The sequence below is a fragment of the Channa argus genome, chromosome 20, assembly GCF_033026475.1.
Source record: "Channa argus isolate prfri chromosome 20, Channa argus male v1.0, whole genome shotgun sequence".
Classification (NCBI taxonomy): domain Eukaryota; kingdom Metazoa; phylum Chordata; class Actinopteri; order Anabantiformes; family Channidae; genus Channa; species Channa argus.
In genome coordinates, this window is record NC_090216.1 from 10,477,047 (window position 1) to 10,501,513 (window position 24,467).

The window sequence follows — 24,467 nt, forward strand, 5'->3', positions numbered from 1 at the left end:
GTTGTCAGTATCATTTTATTTCTGTCTGTTTGACACATGAGATCAGTGTCTTGCTCAGAATCCTTTACCTGCTGAACCCGAATGCACTGGTAATTGTGGGGATATTAAATGCAACATTATAGTTGCAGCATGATCCCTTTAGTCACACAAAACGAGCATTGTGGCTTTGACAGCTGAACCCAAAAGCACCATCTCTTTCTCTGTGGGCATCAATGTGTCACCAGCTGTGATAAGATTCATCCTAAAAGGTGATATGAAGTCGTGTGTGTGTGTGTGTGTGTGTGTGTTTCACTAACTTGTATCTGATGTAGGTGTCATAATGTTGTTCACATGCTTTTCAATCCCAGGTAATAACACAACAGGAAGAAGTCAGTCAGCAAACATCCTGGGTCCTGACACTCTGCTGAGCTCTGAAGGACCACTTGATGTGAAGAATTACCTTCTCGAGCTCCTGAAAACATGAGGTGCAAATGCCGGCCAAAAAAACCACAATGCTCACTTTATATTCACAGTCAGAAAGTAACAGAAATAACAAAAGAAAGCCTGCTCTGATTGTACAGCTCTTAATACAACTTGTTCTCTCTTCAGCACTTACTAACGATCTCTGTGACCAATGTAGTTAATCCCATGTTTTTCTCACCTCTATTCTTTTAACTGTGCAAAAGCTTTAAGCAAGCGTTTTACTGTCACAGGTTTTTGTCAGCAGTTCCTAAGGTCACTCCTAGAGAAGAAGAAAAAAAATCTATCTTTTTAGTGGAATATTGATTCGTCGTGGGAATGATATTCCGAGGAGCAATTTCATCCGCCTGTTTCCACTCTGTGAGAAATTAGAGCGTGGCAAGACTTATCAAGTGCATTTCAGAACACAAGACACTCTGTGAATACTGATGAGAGAGAAAGAGGGAGGTGTAGTGTCTGCGTCCTAAAAAAATCAGAGCGAAGTTAGTTAAAGGGTAAATCCACTCAATGTAGGAAATCATTACTAACAAAATATAGTCTGTGCACACCTGCCTACATAGCTAGAAAGCAATAAGCAGCAGCTCATTGTAGCCAATTAGAAGCCAATCTCGGGAACACAGAAAATGTTTCATGGGATTTTCCCTCTAAATTACTGCAGTTACTTTATTTAAACAAGCAGCACAACATTAAACTCATATTTACTTTCCTGACTGAAGGCTTATAAGACACAGGGTTGTATGAATGACATCTGACTCACTTCACGGTATTACATTGTATTTTATAAGCCATACTGTGAATACATGCTGTAGGTCACTGCACACTTCAAGCCATGCAGACCATTCCCTGCTTATCCTAATTGCACAAACCTGCCTCTTCGAAACAATTACTGCACGGTTCAATAGAGCCAGATGGCAAAGAAGCTCTCTGTGGAAAAGCATTTAGCATGAAAAAGATATTTTTTATCCTAAAAACATCTCAGCTCCCACATTGTCTTATGCCAACTTCACATAAGTACATATATTGTTCATGCAGATTATTTTTTCTTCTCAAGGGCATTTTAACATATAGGGCACTCTCCTCTGCTGATAATTACCATGGCAGCAGCTGAGACACTGACATAAGATTCAGGAAGGAAAAGACTTTCATCAAATCCTGGTGTGAGCAGATCACTTGACCCACTTTCCTGCCAAAAGATATCTGAAATTGTCACAGACGATCACTGAACGTCCACGAGGACATACTTTTAATGCTCTTTTAAGTTTTATTAAGTCCCCAGTAATAGACTTGGCTTGACCTCCAACAGCAGATATCAGGTGAAAGCAAGGGCACATTTTGTAGCTATCCCACCCAGAATTGGTTTTTTTACTTTATAGATTTGGTTTGCTTTGGTGCTCTAACATTCTGCTAAACTACTTGTTTAGTTTTGATTTAGACTCAGACGCCATTAGACTTTTCTATTAAAAGAGGTTAAGTGTCATTCTGCTTTGCTTTTATGTGTGAAATGTGAAAAACCTAATAATATCAAAGCAAAAAAATAAATAAAAAAATCTTTGGCAATTGTGCCTAAATGGTTACAAATGTTCTTCAGTGCCAGAGGACAGGACACACTGAAATTTGCTTCAAACCCACAGATGGCCATTTCACTAACTGGAAACGAATGGCATTCCCTCCAGAACAAGTCTTGCGACTGCAGTAGCTGTTTTAGCGTGTTCCCTGCTGCTGCCGACAGTCTAGTCACAGATGGCCACTGCAAGTGTACAGAATGATACAAAGCAGAAGACAGACTGAGAATCATAAATTCAATGTTCTTCCCAATTTCCTATCAGCTTTAACAAAATGAATCCTGAAGATATATTTTACTCATAATTGTATGATTGATTCAGTGTGTCTGTGTGTGTGTGAGTGTGTCCACTTTCAGGATGAAACTCTTCAAGTGGACAAATAAGACGATAAGAATAAGTAATTAAATATTAAATCGATGGTTCCAAGTGGGAATCGTGTAGTATTAGTCTGCAATCAGTTTTCCTGCTGGAGTGCCAGGGATTGGATGAGTGTTACAGTAATTGCTTTTGTCTGAATAAATCCTATAGGGGCTTACTAGGTAAATAATGCAGAGCTAATTGATTGGAGCTGCTCCCAATTGACTGGGAGCCAATGTAATAAAGTGCAGAAGTCACTGTTATGGGTAAAAGCCCATACACTCACATACGTGTTCTTCTTAAATGGCTGCATGCTGCAGCATAGAAGGGCAAATGAATAATGAGCATAAGGTTCTTCCCCTTTCACACCCCGTGACATTTCATCATTTTAACCAGAACTGCTAGCTATAGGAATGAGCATATTTCTATGATGTATTACCAACTATTTGATAAGTGAATTTACTGCTTTGTCAAGTAACACTGTGGAAAGGAGAGGTAGAAATTCATGACTTTCTTTCCTGCTTTACCGATTTGTCACTAAACCATGCAGCAATGAACTTCACAATGAGGGTCTAAATCACCATGGCAGGAGTTATTAAATAAAAAAGAAGGTAGATAAAAAAGAAGGTTTAAGGCACATGTGCAGATTCTGCACAAGTTATGTCCTAGCTAACACATCCTTTTCCCCAAAGACAGACTGGCATTGTAACTAGCCTGGGCCACTCAACATTTATGTGTTTGGCAGGCTGAAGAGCCTGTTTGCTCAGCTGCTGTTTATTCTTGAAACTGGCAAATGTGTGAGACAGCATTTTATTGGTCATTATTCCACTGATAGCAAATCTGTTCAGGATCCTCAGTTTGGCAGTCAGATACTTGCAGTCGTGATAAGGACTGTGTCCAAACACCCTCAGAGATAACTGAGTGTCTGACCTAAATACCACTTTGATCGTTGTTTTCTTTACTTTCATATGCCTCCGGATAAAAACTACAGTCATTCCCAACCAGTGAAGGTGCAGTTGCCAGGTGGTATGTTGGATGTTTTTATCATTTAAATAATAGTTAATATTAAAAAAAGGGAATAGAGAATTGATTTTTAAAATATATTTTAAAATATTGCATACCCCTCTTTATATTCTGATGTGCAGCTCCCCAGAATTGTAACTACACAGTGCAGCAATGCATACCAGAGGAAATGTGATTGCAGACGCCACGCCCTGCCAGACTCGAAAGGTGGTACCTGCTGTACTCAACTCAAGGAGAACTGACCAAATCTCAGGATCAAATAAATCGCTTTATTTAATTGTTATTTACATTCGAGATATATGAATTTAATTTGTCTCATTAGAATTTTGTAGCGGTTGCAAGCAGACAGATTATATCTGCAAGAAATGTTTTAAATACTACTTTAAAACCTTATAAATAAAGTGACACCCTGTTTTGAGCGTGTGCCCCAGTCTGGCATTCCTAGTTTAACATTTCTAGATCCATTCTTGGCAAAGGTATAAAAGTCTAACCACTATCAAATGGTTTGGGGTGTAATGGCAGCATGATACAGACACACCAGCATACACACATAAGCCCCAAACAAATTAAATAATGCAAATGAATGGGCACAACACGTGTCCCTGGTGAACACAGTAAACCTGCATTTTTACATATTTGTGGCATATGTGTACTTCCGAGTATAAAAAATATTCCTTTGTCCACATGTTTGAGAGCTAAATGCTTATGGCGAAGGCACCTGAAAAAGTCTGCAACGTAGAGCTTGGTAAATGGTTAGAACTGCACAGAGAAGCTGAAACAAGTAGATAATTGTTAACAATACGTTAATAGTTTATTAGCTGAACCAACACATGCTAAATGTTACAAGCAATAAATATTAATTAAAATATCTAAATGTACTGATAAGCAGCTGAAATACATCAATTTGAAAATATTTATAGGAGCCAGTAATAGCTTGAATTATTACAAGCGGATTAAATAAATGAAGCTAAAAGAAATGGTTGAAACTGAAGCAGAAAGTGGTGGATAATGGAGAAATAAAAACTTGAAAAAGTTTGATTAAGGTAATGAGTGAGTTGCTGAATGTGTAACTAGATGGTGAAGATGGTAAAATATTGTCAATCTGGTATTTAAGCAGGTTAAATGCAACACAAATGTAAACATTTGAACATTGGTTGGTGGAGAACAGGGTATGGCAGAGAAAAACATAGGGAATCCAAAGCCACTGCTGAAATTCTGCATTTTTCTATATGAATTTTAAATAAAAAAAATGCTGTTTGTGCCTTCAGGCCAAACAGGGTCACTGCATGTGAAAACATGTTATTGTTGAAAAACCACAGTCTCCTCTCAGCAACCACTGTTGTCTCATCTCAACTCTTCAGGGAGTGGCTTCCTAGAATATGGGTATACAGTAGGCTAATGGATTTGAATTATTTATCAAACTTAGTCTGTAGGAAAACTCCACCACTCAATCAGCTGTCGCAGCACTCAATGAGTCTTTGTGCTCAAGTAATCACATTTATTTGAGTTGGAAATCCTTTACTTTAATAGGATAAACCTGAGCAGGAGAACGTTACAGGCATTGAGTTGGTTCTGATTAACTTATATATGCTGGTCTAGTTAAAATGTTGCTTTCTAAAAGTTGTGAAGATAATGAAAATCTAAAAGAGGGGCTAAGACACAAAACAGTGTCCCTGAAAATATGCAGATTTCCTCAAAATATGTAAATTCTGCGGGACGTGAACAAGTCTTCATTATCAAAGGCTCTCTTTGAAGATTACTAAATTATCCCACATGGTATTTACTGAATGTGTTACTTAGTTAATCCAGAGGGGGAAGATGAATTAATATGAAAACTGCAAAGTGTGTGAACAGTGTAAGGCCTTTTGGAAGATCAAAGGTTTTAGTTTTAGTGGGACAAGGATGTAAAGTACTCAAGTAATAATTTTGTCCTATTTCAAAGACAGGAAAATTGTGGTTTTGTCACTCACTGAAGATCTCACCTGAATTAGGGCTCAAAGCATAGCTGGTGTGTGGGCGAGTGGCAAAGAAGGGAGCAATTTTACTTGAATGAAAATGAACAATACACACTTTGAAGTAAATGTAAATGAGTGTACAGCTTGGAACTTCTTCTCTATAATGATGATAAGTGACCAAATAAATAAATAAATTTGCAATAATATGACTCTCAGGCCAAAGACCGCATTTATATACGGGAAGTGATTTTCATATTAAAAAAATCAATAAAATATTCTAAAAAAAAAGCACAATTTTCTCAAGAGAACATGCTCATACATTTTCAGTCATGTAGCAGTTTAACCAGCCCGCTTTAACCATAAATGATTGTGTGTGCTTCACTGACTCTGCACTAAAGTCTTAAACAATTCAGAATCCTGTCCATTTAAAGCAAAGAAAGCCGCATGAAGACACACATGCATTTAAAGTAGCAGCTTTCAAGGTGCATCGTCTGCTAATGTGCAGTGAGTGATTTCATATTCACAGTGGTGGGACTGTAATTCAGAAGGTTTGCAAAAGTCTAAATTGGAAAACCCAATTAGAATGCCAAGAAGAGGTACGTAATAAGATTCTGTCACTCTGAAATGGAGTGACAGAGTTGATAATAAGATGAGAACATTGTGAGCTCTCGCTCTGGGCAGATTTCAATCAACTTCATCCTGGGAAGTATGACCTGCCTCAAAACAACTGTGTGCTGATGTGTGCTGTGTGTTGATACCTTTTTGAAACGTATTTTACAGCTTTAAAAGGTATTAATACAACTTTTTCTTATTTTTAAATCTGCACTTAAATGCATTTCATGATATTACATGCTTGTTAGTGATTGCTTTAATAATTTGTTAGTATCAAACTAATCCTGTTACATTGTTATTACAAAATATTACCCATTATTATCTTATTTCTAAAATATAGTCCCATTACACTGTTATTGCCGAGATACTACCTCTATATACCCATATACATTTTCATATGGTCTTACCTTTACCCTGTTATTACAAAGCTGTACAGTGCTACAATAATTTAAAAAAATATTGGATAAAAGACATGAGAGACATTAAGACAATAAAACATTTAAAACCACATAAAATAAATAGATAATGTGAATAATTAACAATCATAAAATAGTTCATGAACTAAAAAGGTTTTAAAGGAAGCATCCATTGATATTTGATTTGTTCTTTTGGTTTCAGTTTGAGTAGTACATAAAATGAACATATAAAATAAATGTCACTCTGGCTTCCCTATATTAAAATATTTCTCCTTTTCTAGTAGAAAAATGCCTCCAGATGGCATCAGTTGGAGGAACCTTCAGTTCAGATTATGTCATCTTGTTGCTCATGCTTTTTGTGTTCACGGCCAACCTGCTTTTCCAGAGCTCTGGAGAGTTTTTCCAGCTAGGAACAGAGAAATATTTTCATATAGGGAAGTCAGAGGGAAGTTTAAAATCATTAATGTACATTTACACCCTAAACTAAAGCCATAGAAAGCAAGTTGAAAATGTCGCCCTTTAAGGTTTAAGTCAGTTCCTGGTCCAATGACTAAGACCATAAAAACAATTAAAACTGTCTCACTAAAAGTATAACTTAAGTACAACTAAAAGACTTGTGTTAGAGGAACTGGGGGACCACACTGGTTTATACACTAGAAGCACATCAGAATCATAGCCTGCTGCAAAACCAGGAAGTGCTTAAAGATGAGCAGCAGTACTTTGGAATCAATGCAGTAACTGACAGGCAACCAGTGTAATGACTTTAAAGCAGGTATAATACGTTATTTCCTTCTGGTCCTAGTCAGCATTCTGGCAGCAAATATGTGAATCAGTTGTAATTGATTTATAACTTTTGTACGTAGAACCGAGGAACATTGCAGTACTGTAGGCTGCTAAATCTAAAAGCATGCATTAATCTTTCTGTGTCAGCTAGACAGAGAAATGCCTGCACTTTCGCTATATTTTTCAGATGATAAAAAGCCATCTCCCATTTCTGCTGAGAAAGTAGCATTCAGAGGTAGATTTTTTTAATAAAACAACTACATTGCAACAAATACTGTGAGGGCTGTGAGACTGTGTTAAAGTTGTGGACACAAAAACCAAAATGATGAAATGAAAGATGCCAAAACACTTAATAGAGCTGAAAGCAATCACTTGCCTGTTTCACACCTGTCATGTGATTCATTGTAGGTATAACACTGCTAATTGCAGCTGGTTCAAGGTTTCAGTTTATTAATATTTAGCCAAATCTATCTATCACACTGTTGGTTTATCAGAAAAATACCTGACACAGCTGGAATTTGTAACACTAAATCTTTTTCATTCTTTTCTTAGGGAAACAAACTGCAGTCTTTTATTGTTAAGGTTTGCTTTATTCTGGAAATAACATGGTTTAAAGTGAGTCCAAGAGGAAAAGGCCTTTAGATTTATTTTGTTTATTCTATGCACTTTTTGGAGATTGTTTTCTTTGTAGAGTCATCTTCCTCAGTCACACTCCTCAGTCTGAAATTTTTTCTATAAGGACATCACAGCAATAAAGAGCACTTGGATTGATGTGTGGTGACTCATGAAAAAAGCAAAAGAACAAAAGAAAAGCAATTGAGATTCTAGGGTAGGGCACTATTTACCTAAGCTGCCCTGAGTGAGCTTGTGGGCACAGCACTGCTGACACCACGAGCCAATGATGCATACTTAAATATTTAAATGTGGTAGATTTTGGAAATTTTCTGTCCTAATAAAAATATTGATTATATTCTAAATGAATTTCTTGGACACTTGCTGTGTTAGTTAAAGATGCTCGTACTGAGGGGTGAAGTTGCGCGTTTACATGAAGGGACAGAGTTAGATCTCCATAGGGAGGAAACTCCCATCTTCTTCAGTGGTTTGATGGTCTCTTCATCAGGGAGCACAAAGTCACTTTACCCTTTTAAAATGATTTTAGCTCACAGATACAGATTTATTCACAGCTGCTTGTACCTGTAAATGCCTGTCACCATGTGTCAAGAGGTCACAATGCAAAAGAGCTGAATCTTTGATCCTCACATCCCAGCTGTTTTCTCAATTCACAAGATCGTCCGGCTCATCAAGCTAATAAAGAAGTGACAATTTTTGTGCTCATTGACTATGAATGAGCATCTGGTCAATGTGGATGTGTGATGCTCCTCTGGAGATACTGTGTTTTCTCATCCACCAGATAAACATGCAGACATGGAAAGCCTAGGGTCACGTGCTGCATCCACATCTGGTGGAACACAAATGCAACTTCAGACTATTTGTAAGGCCTTAATCTTTGGTGTATGGTAGTAGATGTTAAAAGTAGCATAAAATGGAAGCACTAATTGCATGGCAAGTTTATGGTGCAGTGCTGATCAACTAACCTCTATTTTCTATTTTACCTCCGGTTCTTTATGACCACTGTTGACTCACTGTTATGAATCCTGGGTGCTTTTTAAACAGGTTCCTAAAATTTATTAATCAAAAGCTGTTTAAACTTCTCTTAATTTATCTTTCCAAACAGGTCGGATACATCTTTGTCCTCCAGCAGCTTTTTCCTAATATATTTACATAAATTCTACTTTTTTCAAGACCTTACCCTAACTTTCCCCCAATGGGCTCTAGGTGTGGCCCCAATCAGTTGAAACACTCCCTTCTTAAAAATGCAGATTTATGCTCCAAGACATTGCTATTCATTGGATTTTTAAGAAGAGTTTGATTCTCAATGTAAAAGGAAAGAACTTGCTGTTGCTCGATTGGCTTCAACCGGATCCTGAAAAAAGCCAAACAAAGCTAGCTTAGCTTTAGCATAGATGATACAGTAAATACTTCATTATTTGTAATGAAGTATATAAGCAGTAACTGCCCTATAGCGCAAACTGGTCGTTTGAATGCCAATACAATTGTGGGGGCTACTTAATTTAACTTTCTAGGGGCTTTTACAACCTAATTTAAATGTGAAATAATCCAGACTTTATTAAATAATTAAATAATGAAATAATCCAGACTTCAGACAGCACACATACTATGTTTTATCTTTTTATAAATGCATCACCTTTATTCTACTGAGGAAGTGCCACTGAGGTAAACATTGGACTAATCCATTTCCCAGGCACAATTTAATGAGAGCGCAACAAGCAAAACAGATTTCCTTTGTGTGATGCATCCATCAATATAGGGCATTATGTCTTTGTGAACAATGGTCTGTGATTTATTCTTCTCTCCATCATTTATCCGAGTTAATTTTATCTTAAGCTGGACAGAGGTCATTTTGTACTGTTGTCAACTTACATAATCAAATTTCTGTTGTTTGCTATTCTTTCCAGTATGAGTAATTATCTCTGGACATCATCAGATGTATAAAATCTAAAAATTGCCCTCCTCTAGACCACTTCCATCATAGTAGCTACAAGCAAGACAAACTGATCTAAGTACCACTGTGCAGCCCACTTCTGTAAACAGGGTGACGTCAGTCTTCTAATGACAGCTGTTTCTCCCACTCAAATATATGGTTTTAATATTTGATGAACACACCAGAAATCGCATAAAGTACTATGCATTCTGCCAGTGGAAAGCTGAACACAATCAGCATATAACCAAACTGGATCCAGAGCAGCATTTGAACAATATAGAGAATAATTCTGCACTCTCTGACACAGGTGATTGCAATGAATTTATTATTTAGTAGTTGCAATATGAAGTTAATTCTGACTTTATACTGGCAATAAAACATGTATCCCCTGATGTCAGCATCCCTGGATTCCCAAGTGTTTGTTTTACATTTTAATAATCAGTTCATGATAAAAGAAATTCGCAGTCCAAAACTGATCTGTGATTACATTTGATCACCCATGCGTGTAATGGTGCAATGCAAACACTGCACAGGAGGTAAAAATAGTTAAAATTGCACAGTAGTAAACATACAAGTCAAATGAGCATTTAAAGAAACAATTATTAAGTACAAGGGTTACATAAATGTATTAACCTGACTATCAGGGTATGTGGTGTTTTCTTTTTTAACTCAATTCATGTTGATTGACTTTTCACTGAGCACCCGTCCCCATTATGATGCGTTTCATTTACCTCAGAAGTTGGAAGTCAGAGCTCAGTTGACCATAACAACACTACTCCTAGGCAGATTAGTTGATAATGCACTGCCCTTCACTTTGTGCATATAAATGGTGGAGAAACATATCTACATGTGTACCATAGACAGTACCATGTGTATAACTATTTTAATAAGACACAAACTGTATTACTACAGCTATTGCTCTGCGGATAGGAGCTCAAGTTCTTTACAGTTCTGCATCCAGGGGGAATTCCAGTTCAGAAATTCTGACTTCTGAGTTCAAATGGAACGCACCATTAATTACAGTTGACACACCTATCAAGCTTTTGTTCTCACATGGCATTTACAGTTTACAGTCATAACGGCGGCAAATTTACTGTTCAAGATTCTTTATAGTGTACAAACCCATGGGTCCTTGATTTCAGAAAGAGGTAGACAGAAGCAGGGTTATCATTTCTATCAGGTAACTATTAATTTTGTTGTGTTGGCTAGCTAAGTAAACTAATGGTAGTATTCGAGTCTTTTGAAAACACTTTAGGAATCTTAAGTATGCACTTAGCTACATAATATTGTGCTAAAGGATTGAGGCTTAAAACGTTAACATTGAAAACACATGTACGAAACAGCATCGTCTTTGTGATGCAGAACCATGCGTTTGTATCTCAGGTAAAACACACTAAGAAGCTGGATCGTAATGTTAGCCAAATCAAATACATATTAGAGAAAATACTACAGTAGATATATTGAACCAGGCTTTTTTTTATGTAACCTGTAACACTACTTTATCTAATGTAGGTAATTAGTAAATGACATGGTTCCTCGATTTGAAGGTACTAATAAGTACTGGTAAGTACGTTTGCTATCCGTACATATTATCATTTGCAACTTTTTCGATAGCAGACAAACATTTAATCCTTTGCTCGTTTGGTTTGGTTTTGGAGGTTAAAAAAAGTCACAATTCATCTAAACTATTTAAATGTATGTAAGAGTATCACGCTTACTTCAATCCCATGTACTCATGCAGAGAATCCCAAAGCTTGACAGGCCTGCCAATGCCTAGTTCTGGTTACTAACCTATGTTTGGGTGGAGGGGTTACGACTGCCACTTACAAAAACCTACCACAACAAAAAAGCATAGTTTTCAAGATTATAAAGTCTTTGATTCAGCTTTAAGAACAGAAGTGGGAGAAACAAGCACAAGGGCAGAAGTGTCAGAAGGCAGAGGAGGGGGGGGCACGGATGGTGATCTATCAAAAATGGCTCACAGTTTGAGCGGATGAATGGCTTATTTGCGTTGTCCTTCTATTTGTGGTAATGGACAACTTAGAGAGCCCATAAGTAAATGTAAAATACTGGACAAAATCTTCAGAAAAAAATAAAAGTTATATCACAGTAGTCTTTATTTATATGCAATGCCCATCAAGCCTGACTCGATTTCAAAATGTCTTTTTAGTCTAAAAGGTAGTTCACAGATTTTAACGGTCAGCATTCATTCTGCGCAGTTTGGGGGGAAGGTTGTCCTCCAGCCGACTCCCCACCAGGGGGATCTGGATTGGTGTGGGCGAAGGAGCAGTGATGGTACTTATGGCTGCAGGTGGTTTGTGCTTGTCCAGCTCTCCCTCCTCAGCATCTCCATCCAAGGGTAAAAGCTGGACGTGCTCCTCCTGATGTCCTAGCCTTGCAACCGGTATAGAGCTGGATCTCAGCCTCTGAATACTAAGCGGCAGGTCTCCTGTGCTGGAGGCCTTCCCCCCTGGCAAGGCTGATCCCGTCTTCATCCCCCTCCAGACCTGTTCCTCCTTGCTAGAGCTCATGCGCTGGAGTTTGCTTGGAAGCCTGAAGGCTTGGTCCTCCACATGATCTGCACAGTCGGCTGACAGGAGCCTTTCCCTCCGGCCTCCACGGCCACCATTACCCAACAGAGGGGTGGTGGGCGTGGGTGCAAAAATGGGCAGAGAGTTAGGCAAAGTCAGTGAAGCTTTCTCCTCTTGTTCTTTGACACTATAGGGAGGTGTAGGGACCTCAAAGGTGTTGTGAAACTGGGAGTAGTCAACTCTGAAGAAGCCCTCTTCCAGTGACATGACAGGGAGGAAACGGTGGCCCCATAAGACTTCATCTTCAGTGTAAGATGTCCTCGCCTGACACGTCATCCCTGCAATGGAGAGAATAATACAGACAAGAAAAAGACAAAATGGAGATGACTAAAACCACCAGAACATTACAGTGGAAATTGTAGAAAGTGGGCATTGAAGTGAAGACTGACAGACATAAAGGGAACAGAAATGAAAAGTGGTGAATTGCTTCAGGGAAAAGACATGGATAAAAAATATATATGTATATAACAGTGATGGAGAAGCAATTGTGGTGTTGAATAATTAAAGACCATGAAATTAAACATCCTGTTAAATATTTCATTTATTACTGAGAAATGTGCTGTGCCACAGGCTAAATGCTGATGAAACGATGAAATGTTTAGGGAAGGCTATAAGTAAATACAGTACATACTGTTTTTGTTTTACTAAAAAATAATTATTTGCTCTAACCAGTAGTTTCCACAATGCCTTCTAAGATGACAACAATCTCAAATTGCTCGTTCATGAGTGAGCGTTGAGACAGATCAAAGAACGGGCTGTTGGTGTTGATCTCGTGGCAGATGGTTAAAGGTGACACCAAGAAGAGCTGGTCCGCCCCCGTCCCAAAGCCCACGTCCAGCTCACACTGGTCCAGAGGCAGGAACTCACCCTCTGGGGTCTGTCGAGACTAGAAACACAAATAACCAAAACACACATTTGCATTTATTCTAACTGATAATTCACCATAACTTTTTAATTTTGTCGTCCAAAGTAGGGTCAGGACACAGGTTTATGGAAGCAAATAATAATAAATTGAGTCTAAATAGCACTGGAATACCTAATTGTGAATTCCATCCAACGCTAAATTTAACTATTGAAATTGTTTAGAGGAATTATATAAATGTAAGGTCAAAAGTGGCTTTAACTAGTGGTTGTTTTGGACCTCACTAGTACTACTAGTAAGCATTTTGAGCCTCACTAGCTAACTAGTAAGGTGTAAAAGGTCTTAACTAGTCAACTATTGAGCTTTTTGGACTTCACTAGTTAACTAGTTCGCATTTTTGGCTCTCACTAGTAAACTAGTAGAAGAAATTTATGTTTGATATCAGGGATATATAATATGCTTCACACTGGCAGGCTTCACATTGATGTTTATTCAAAAGAATAGCGTCAAAACACACCTTTAACTCAACTGCTAGTGCTGGTGTGCTTGACAGACCTGCATGGTTTCTAAAATAAGAAGCCTGATTTTTCCCAAAAAATCCATGTTGACATTATAGTGAATAGAATATTCATTTGTCTCTGCAGTATGAGTCAACAAACATTCTTTTCTGGCAGACGAATGGGGGAATATTGATATAAAAATACACAAAAAGAAATGTTTTGACACATCTTTGGCTTATTTGGAACAATATCTCCAGGGGAAGAACGAAACTTCACAGACCCCTGATGTTATAACAATGCCCTCACAGCTAAAAGTGATAATAAGGGTGTGTAATTCGATGACATTTATATTTTATAACACTTTAGTGTAATCATTTCCTCTGTACACACCTACTCATTGTCAGCAGATTGAAGTACTTAAACACTCTCTTTAGTAGCCTGGCCTCAAAGACAAGTATCATTAGATTACAGAGAAGACACCAGACTTCTCTCTTCAGAAATCAAGTTCAATCAAATAAAGCAGCTGTTAAATTAGAACATGGAATTAAGGAGGAGGCTTGATAAAACGAGAATTAAAGGAACTGGAAACCTCTTTCCCTGTCAAATACAATGCTCTTACTCGCGTTGATATGTGAATGACTTAGAAAGGAGAGGCGTTGAATTGAAATTGAAATGATTCCCACCACATAACAAGTGAATAAAAACCTAGAATAATTATATTAAAACCCTCTGTATATTCTAACACATCTCGACTCAAAAAGTTTTCCCTGTTTCTTATGTTAACTTGTTTGTAGAAAAGTCCCTTTGAGTTAGGAGCAACTTGGTCCACAGATGGCAAACAGGCTGTCATTTGTATTCACAGTGATGCAGAGGACAGAAGGGTGTGACATTTCACAGAAAGACGTCTGTGCACACAGATCTCTGGCTCGCCTTGGTGAGGGAAAATGTCACCCATCATACTGTATCAGTAATGGCTGCTCACAGAATTGGCAGAGAGTAAACCTATGTTGCATGTCTATCGAAGTTAAATCACAATAAAAAGCTAAAAGTGAGAGATACAAATGCTCACACATAACAAAGTGATGCTGAAAAGTAGAATAAAAAAGCCTGGTACCTGGCTGTTTGCAGGCTTTTCTCCCAATAAGGTTAATTTTGCCACTTAATGATGGAAACAAGTTTAAAACTAGTTTGGTATTTTATAAAGAACACAAACACGCGAGATAGCTAAACCGCCTAAGTCCAAAGGTAACAAAATTCACCTACTGCCATCTCTAGAGCTCCTTAATTTGTATACTGTTTCTTGTTTATTATACACAAAACAAGTTTATTATTAGACAGGGACAGGTTTTTTCCAGTATTTATGCTAAGCTAAGCTAACTGGCTGATGTATAGCTTTATATTTGATTTAAAGTTAAGCAAATCCACACATTGCCCAAAGTGTCCCTTAAATACACATGGAAATTCAGCAAGAGTACTTTTTATATTATGCTTAAAATTAAAATACCTTTATATCTATGTTATGAATATACTTTTTAATTGATGGTTGTTGCTGGCTCTAGAAGGCTGAGATAAATTCTGGATTGTGATTTGAATTTAATTCTATTTTGCGGGCAGTTAACTGTGATAGTTTTTAGCTAACTGTTAATTAATTGGGTTCTTGCCCCCGTTCTTTCCATCCCCTATCCCCAAACATTGGATTTTTCAACATTTAAACACATACAAGTGTAATTCTTAATACTTTTCTGGTTGATTTTTGCACATACCTTTTGATCTCTGCTTCACAAAAAAAAAATCTTATAAGTGGGAGGAATTCATGGAATTGGTTAACAGCCTGTTATTTGGATATATTACATTATTTATTTCACCCAATCGTTTACCTATGGAAATTGTCATATTTGTGATACTGCAGGCAGTTGTCCCACTTCTGAAAATGTTTCCTACAATTTAGTGAAATTTGGAAATAGTTCTGAAGTTCTAAAGAAAAGTCATGTTCTATTTTTCAGGTACAACTCATACCCATGTTGACTAGTATTGTTGCAGGTAAATATACCGCTGCTAAGGAAGATGAAACCTGCTTAAATGAGTTTAACAAGTGGAAAGCCTTGTGTGTTCTCTTACTGCCCGCTTAACAGCTGATGCCACAAGGGACAAGTTAATGGCCTTCGGAAGAGGACCTGATATGGAGGGAGTGCTTAATTTAACAGGCCACCTGAGATTCAGGTTGACTGAAAGCAGCCCCTGTCCCTGGTGACTCACTTCCTCCTCAGTGGTCGCGCGTGGGCAAAGAAACACAAACAAACTGATGGTAAGTTAGTGTGTGTGTGTATCTTTAATGCAATAGTGTATTTGTGTATACAGGAGGCCTATGTTTGGCAGATCCAGGTGGAGCCTTATGAGCTTTGAGCTGGACATCGAACGTGACACACAGACACAGACGTTACATTTGAGCTGCAATACCCCATCTCTCAACAGCTCCATTAAAGCTAATTCATCTGTGTAATCCATCTGTCTTTTTGTCTTTTCTTCTTGTCTCTCTGCTTGCCCTTCAGCGTTATATAGTGGCAGATGTGGCAAGTCATGCTGACATGTCTGCCTGCCTGTCTAACTAAACGCCTGCATCCATGCCTGTCTATCTGCTACTACAAACCCTTATCACTTATTTCCTACTGTGGACCAACCTACTGAGACGAGCTTCTGTTGACAATGACGAGCGCCGCCCCAGCTGTCACTCTCTCCCTCTGTTTCCCCCTGTCTTTTTGTTCAGTGCTGTTCACCACACTGTAACTGTTTACTGCTTCTTTCTTTCTTTCTCAGCGCTGTTTTCTTTCTAGGATGGGTGGGTTCCTTCCATCCAAATGGGATGCAAACATGTTTCTCCAAATTCAAAATCGTATTCAGCAAGTTCTCCAAGGGTCAGTGCACCACAGCATTCCACTGATTTATTAATGAAAGCCCCATTAATATTAATAGAAGTTCAAGAATGGTCATTGTTTTAAGTTAAAATGCAATGTGAATATAGAGTCATGACCTGGAATAATGGCTTTCCCAATAATAAAGTTTGCTATTTAAGTCAAATATAAGCACTTGCAACCTGACGACCTTTTACAAAGTCTCACTCAGAAAACTATCTCTGTGCTTTTCTATGATGTGTAGTTAAACTTGTCAAATTTGATGGTAAATGTTTTTTTTATTTATGCATCTCTTACTAGAATTTTGTTGTACATCAAAAACTCTTATTCGCAGATGTGCAACCACATTTTTTGACTGCAATCAACCCAAAACTACTGACTTATCACTTCACAGAGTTAAAAAGCATGTGGAGCTATTTGAACGATTGTTCCCCAACACAATCTCCCAAAAGATTAAACTTAATTAAACCAGGTATAAAAATATCTAATTGTTCAAAAAAGTTGAAGGTGCAGACTTGAGGTCATAATTTTCATTGATGTTTTAATGTAAATTTAGCATAAATTCCCAGGGTGATTTTATTTTCTTCAAGAAACTTTGGAGAATGAATAATAGAAACACTTAAAATTCAATGTGTGTTTTGCCTTTCGCAAAAAAAATATGACACTACAACCCAACTGTGTAAATCAAGTCCCTTTTGGATATTGGGTCAATGTTTTCTTTACAAAATTCAAAGATGAAGCATTGTTTTAACTTGCTACTGCTCAGTACATGCATCTGGTGAAAATTGGTAACAGGAATACAGAACTGGGAAAACACTTTCAGAACAAGTGGTTAGTCCTACTTCACAACTGTTCAAATATATGCAAACACTCCCAGAAGCATAAGTATCACTTATGTGTAAACACAGTGGATATAGTTGAATTAGAACCAGAAGGTACAAGCACTATCACTTACAGTTGAAACCAGATGTTTACATACACTGTTTAAAAAGACACTTAACCTTTTTTTTTTTCTCACTGTCAGACATCAAATCAGACTAAACCTTTCCTGTTTTAAGCTCAGTGAGAATTTTTTTAATAATTTCTATTTGCTAAATGCCAGAATAATGAGAGAGAGAATTTTTTTGAGAATTTTTTATTACTGACTTCAAAGTCAGAAGTTTACATACACTTCCTTAGTATTTGGCAGCATTGTGTTTGAACTGTATGACTTGTCAAACGTTTTGGATATCCTTTCACGAGCTTCTCACAATAGTTTGCAGAACTGGTGTATCTGAGTCAGATTTGTGGGCCACCTTGCTCACACACGCCTTTCTCCAGCTCCGCCCACAATTTAGGTTCAAGATCAGGGCTTTTTGATGGCTGCTCCAAAACACTGAAAACCTTAAGCCACTTTGTAACTAATTTGGAAGAATGCTTAGGGTCATTGTCATTGAGAAGACCCAATTGCACCCAAGCCTTAACTTCCTGGCTTATGTCTTGAGATGTTGCTTCAATATTTCTAAATAATGTTCTGTCTTCATGAGGTCATCTATTTAAAGAGGTGCACCAGTGCTTCCTGCAGCAAAACACCCCCACAATATGATGCTGCCACCCCCATACTTCACAGTTGGGATGCTGTTCTCAAGCTTGGAACCCTCCCCTTTTTCTCCAAATGTAATGATGGTCATTATGGCAAAACAGTTCAATTTTAGTTTCATCAGACCACAGGATGTCTCAAAAATGAACGTCTTTGTTTCTGTGTGCATTTGCAAACTGTAATCTGTTTTTTTTTTTTTTATGTGGTTTATGAAGTAATGGTTTCTTCGTTGCTAAGTGGCCTTTAAGCCCATGTCAGTAAAGCCCTGACATCATCATCTGGGCTTTTCCAAATTGTTTAAAAGCATAGTAATCTTAGTGTAGGTAAACTTCTGACTTTGAAAAAATAAATAATACATTTCTCAATATTCTGGCATTTAGCAGATAGAAATATTTTTTTAAATTCTAACTGACCTAAAATAAAAAAAGTTTAGTCTGATTTAAAGTCAGACAGTGAGTAAAAAATTATTTGGTTTTTTTAAACAGTGTATATAAACATCTGGTTTCAACTGTATGAGAATGCTGTAAGTGATAAGTAATTAGTGGTCAGCAGCATGTGGTTTTTGGATCTCACGAAAACGTTCATGAAAGTTGGGAGACTGACACAGAGTTTACAGGCAATGCAAACACGGTGTCAGTGTCTTTACTGTAGATAATAATTACTGCTTCTTTAATGTAATCACTGCTTCTGGAACATTACGTAAGCTTGTCAACAAAATAAAATCAAAGAGTTCAAGTAATGCACTGAAATCTCTTTGATTACTGAGTTGGAGTGAATAAACATTTCTATTTGCTGACAGGTTTGCTGTTTTAATAAATACTCAAACATTGCATCTCTGCATAATAATCACAGTGCGCTGTAAGTAGCAAATACTGATCAAGATTGTGGACAATTTTGGTTTTAGGCTAAATCCATTGTATCTATGTGCCATAAGAATTTACAACTCATGGTTGCCCCTTACTACCCCTGACAGCTCAGTGGAATTGCCATGTCTCTGCTCCTTTATTAGGATTTACTGCAGTATGCCTCATTTCTCCGGTGAGTTTTGTAGGTAACCCATGTGACAGTGAACCTGAACTGTGTGCTACCTGAACACAAGCCATTGCTTAGTTTCCACGTTGTATGTACAGTATAGGACTAAGAGGTGATGTAGAGTCACTTTACTTTATGATACCCCAATGTACAGTCTGACTCACAATCACACAGTTATATAGGCTCTAAAACCAAACCATCTCTCTATTAAATTGCATTAAAGGCCAAATCAGAATACTGCATCTACTTGGCAGCAATGCCACAGTGGTATCTGCACTGTGTAGCCTTCATAACAGCATATTTCACCCAGAATTAAAAAAGATGCTTATTCCAGGATATCTTTTGGATGTCCCAGAAATCCATGAAACTGGAGTAAAGTGAACATAAAAACAATGTTTGCTGTTTGGTCTCTGAGCATGATTGATGGCACATGTATGTGATGCTACTCAGCAGCCAATTAGAAAAGTCCTCGATGTCTGACCTTCCTCCAGTGCATGGAGAGCTGTAGTTTAAAAGAATCACCATTTAAAGGATCATCATTTATTTATTATAACATCCCAGATGAGGATCACCACATAAAGCTAATTAAGTGACCTCTGAAAAAAAACTTTTTTACAAAAAATAAATCTGCAACACGCAGCACTTTAAATAACTTTAAATAACAGCCAAGTACTGGCTTTCTGTTGGTAATATTACACATCCTACAGCTGTTATCGCAGAATGTTCTTGATGAATCAGAACGCAAACATTTCTGTTCAAACAAGCTGTACACTGTTCCTTATCCTGTGTACATTTAAATCACCTCAAGAATCAAGTCTGCAGTGGCCTACCGCCATAAAAAGAGGAAACTTAGACAAACAGCATGAACATCCTACTTTTTCGCTGTGTTTAAAATCACAGAATTAAAGTGTTGTATCAGAGAAAGGCACTGAGGAGAAATTTACAGTGTAGCCTTTTAAATTGTCTGAATTTAACTATTGGCCTCTGGGAGAAAAGCTGATGATATTGCAATTGTGCCTCTACGATGTTGATTTATTATAATTAACATATCATATTTTTTCTCTGCCGTTCTGGCCTTTTTAATTAAAGAGCTGATGAAAATGAAATGAAATAAAAAAAAATAATCCCAGACAGAGCTGATTCATTAGCCATAATAAGTTAATGATGACGTTTAATGTGTAAAACTGTGCATTTTCTTTTTGCCTTTACCTTTTTTCCATCAAATCAATTATACAAAAATGCCTAGAATGAACAAAAGTGCAGCACATTATTAAGCATAAAGAATAACAATATTAATGCACTGATGTTAATACTGAGAGCTTTCTGGTGACTCTCCTTCATGTTTCAGAAAGTAAACTGTCACTTGAGATCATCACACTACTCTGCAGAGACAACAAAAGGACAACTAACTCTCCCTGTCACAACAAAGCTCTGCTTTCTGTTTGAGAGCTACTAATGTTTGGATGGGAAAGAAGTAGAGTTCATAAATAAGAGATGTCTCCTGTTGTACAGATGCAAAACTTGTGCATGTATCACATGGGGAAGGTAAAGAAAACCTTTCAGAAATGACATCTTACCCTGTTTTGTTGTGTGATAATTTGAGCTGAATAAAATGAAACATTCCCTCAATCTGAGTACACAACCTCTCCTTTCCGTGCTTGGTACGTTAAACACATTATAAACGGCTTCTGATCAAATTAAGTCTGTTTAATTGTGGCACACGGACAAAGCTTTTTAAGCACCTGTGAAAGTTTAGACGTGATACAGAAATAATGACATGAATGTGCTGTCCAGCTCACAAAATCTGCAGGGAATAAAAAAAGTATTGTTGAGGACACACATTCACAAACACATTCAGAAACACTTTCTCTTGGTGGAAAAACAACTTGTGTGAAGATGCAGTGATTGACACTGCAGTTTTAGTTTAATTCTGCTGTGAAGTTGCATAACACAAGATTTTTGCCTCTTCTTATCATTGCTGCTTGCCACTGCCTTTCATCATCAGGGATTTGTAGCTGAAGACAGTGTATACAGATGATGTACCACCATCTTATGGAGGACCCAATCTTTTTAGCTTAGTAGCATTTTTGTCTTTAAGCAAAATGGCCTCAGGAAATACAATCTCACTGTGGCCCACTAGGACCACAACACATTTTAAGTTAATAAGCACATAGTATCCCACATACTGTCCCATGGGGCCTATTCATCTTAACTGCAGACAGTTGAAGCAGAGGCTGAACTAAAGCCCATTCACAGCCTTTCTGCTGACCGAGTTTGTGGGTATGATGACTGTAACACACTCAGCAGTTTAGAGATGAACATGGAGAACAGAAACGGAAAACTGTGTCCAAGATAAATCCACCTTTGAAGCAGATGCTGCAGGGGGTAAATGGTCACTCATTAAAATGCACCCATACTGATAACCATAGCCTCCGCTACAAATCATAGAAACCCGCGGGGAATGCAGTCTATTCTGGAGATAAATGGAAATTCAATGCATGACTTGAAAAGGACTCATAAAACATAATGAGCAATTTCAGAACAAATTAAGTGACTGTCGATTTAACTTAGTCTTCATAATGGAATTTCAAGAGCTGAGGTGGAGCAAGACGCTCACTGCGCCAAAGTGTTTTAGGATATATTGGGCTCCTCAAACCTGTAGCCTACCTTAATGAGTTTGCACCTTATCTGCGCGGACACCATATGGCTGTTCCGCAGGTTCCCGACTCGGAACATGAGGCACAACTTCCCGTCCCGCTGCGAAATTACGGCGTCCTGGCTAAACATCAGTGTCTCAGCGCGCTTCTTCGGCTGCGACATCTTGATGAACATGCAGCCGATGAGGAAGGCGTCCACGATGGACCCCAGCAGAGACTGGAAAAGAAAGAGAATGATACCCTCGGGGCACTTCTCCGTGATGTAGCGGTATCCGTAGCCGATGGTCGCCTCGGTCTCAATGAAAAACAGGAACGCGGAGGGAAAGTTGTACACGTTGGCGACACACGGAGTGTAGGACGAGTCGTGGCCGCCGTGGCTCAAGTCGCCGCGGATGTAGGCGATCACCCACCACATTGAAGCCATGACCAACCATGCAACTGTGTAAGTGAGGATAAAGATGAGTAGGTTCCAGCGCCACTTGAGATCCACCAGTGTGGTGAAGAGATCGGAGATGTACCGGCTGGTCTCTCCGCCAAGGTTACCGTGCTGGACATTGCAGCGGCCGTTCTTCTCCACAAAGCGCTGCCTCTTCTTCTTCACCGGTGCCGAAAAAGTCGTGCCCCGGTTGGTGTTTACCACCTGGTAGTCCTCTCCAAATTTCCTCCTTATGGCTGACATTCTATCAATCACCTACTTATGATAACCAATCAATAGTTTTGCAGAATCAGGCTCTTTACGCAAGTTTGGTACCCCCCTGCCCAAAACCACGCAATAACAGTCAGTGCGCGACTCGCATCCTGCGAGATGGAGATGCGCCTTTTTCCTGTAAATTAATCTTAGGTGAGCAGAGATTCTGCGCAATACATGATTCAAAGTCAACCCTTTACACAAAAGAGTCTGCTCCAAGTGACAACTTTTTGTTCAGGTGTCACCTATAGGAAGACACATTCAAGACTGCATGTAAAACAAAGCTGCAATCAATGAGCTGAATTGAAAAGCACTGCCCTTGCTATTCAATAAATCTGTGACTGTCAATAGCAGGCACAGTATACGCACTCCTGCCAGCGGGAACACGTTCTGGTGGGAGTGACTTCAAATGAAAGACTGTAGAACTGCAGCAGCACGGGGTGGCACATCTCTCTCTCTCTCTCTCTCTCTCTTTCTCGGGGTGTGGGGGAGATGATGTCGGGTTACAAAGGGGGGGGAATGGTTTTGGCTTGTACCCAATCAAGGAAAAGCATCAGAACAAGCAAACACTGTAACCAACCGTGGGCAACCTTTTAGTCTTTAATTAAAAAATTTCTACAGATTACTTTAAAATTTGTTTCCCGTTGCCTGATTATCTCTATCTTCAGGAAAACGCTGTACCATGAAATTGATTGTTTTAGAACTAGTGGAGAGGGACGGCTATTTGGTTCCCCCTAGTGTTACTGCAGTGGAAGTAAACCTGAGGCCATGTCAATCAGCTCAAACAACAAGCAGTTAAAAAAATACTCAGTTAGTGCCATAGTTTAATACAGATGGTGGATGTCTCAACAAAACCACATATGTCAGTTTGAATATTATAAGGATTATACAGAACACAGAAAAGGTCATTATACCCTAAGTGCTATTACCACAGCAGCAGCTATCTCAGCAGCTTGACATTTAAAAAAAATGTCCAGGCAATTTGGAGTCACCATTTATGAACCCGGAGTACCTGGTGCCACGGAAGCATGGGGAGAGCATCCCAACATCACACAGGAAGGCCACAGCCAGACCTTTTAGCCATCAGGCAACAGCAGTACCATCACCACCATGCTGGTTATTTTCTTTGTGTGATTGCTTAGGTGTAACTAATAAACTAATTAATCTGTCTTTATTCGTGAAGAGACAAGATGAAAACAGCTATTAATCTGTAAACCTTTGAGCAGATTAAAGTGTTTTTTATTTTTATCTGAAATACTATGGGTGATATTCAGACAAGAGAAATCTGATGAGTGAGCTCAAATGAAATAGGCTACTAATTTGTATTGTGTTATTATCCAAAGTTAAATTTGAAACTAAATCAACTTGCACCAACTAATGATTTTGTATGTCATTAAGCTCACATAACTAGAAGTTACAATTTGATGATAAGAAAATGTTCTGCATTTATTCAGTTAATGATTAAAAATGTGTTGTTGTTTTTATTATGACTGTTTCCCTGCTCTAACCTTGACTCTGTGCCCAGGAAATTCAATGTGCTCTAAAGTGGAGAAAACCAAACATGGACTTATCTTCGTCTAAAACCTGCTGGTGTTAAATATCAAATGAAAAATGCATCAATTGGAAATGAAAAAGCTTTGAAGACTTATTATTCAAGCAATCAAAACAGCTGGCCCTACTAAACCAAAAATGACGGTTTAAAGGAAATGACACTTTCATAGTGAGTCCATCATACAACAACAGAATATTTTCTAAGTGAGAATGTACAGAGTCTTAATCTGTACATGTGTTTGGAATTTGGTCATGGCTGGAAAACCCTCCACTGCCACCATGCACATATGAATATGCACAGTCAAGTCATCTGCTTTCTCCACTAAGGAAGGCATGCACTAATTTCATTCTATAAAAAATGTAGGCCA

General features: G+C 38.2%; 1 protein-coding gene across 1 annotated transcript; it reads right to left on the reverse strand.

Moving 5' to 3' along the window:
- Positions 1 to 11,829: 11,829 nt before the first annotated feature.
- LOC137105659 (G protein-activated inward rectifier potassium channel 1-like) lies at positions 11,830 to 22,978 on the reverse strand. The gene is made up of 3 exons (XM_067488156.1): positions 21,871 to 22,978; positions 12,991 to 13,207; positions 11,830 to 12,599 (listed from the first exon to the last, which is right to left on the reverse strand). Exons 1-3 carry the CDS (start codon positions 22,537 to 22,539, stop codon positions 11,923 to 11,925), a joined length of 1,563 nt encoding a protein of 520 aa, XP_067344257.1. The 5' UTR covers positions 22,540 to 22,978; the 3' UTR covers positions 11,830 to 11,922.
- Between the last annotated feature and the right edge of the window lie 1,489 nt (positions 22,979 to 24,467).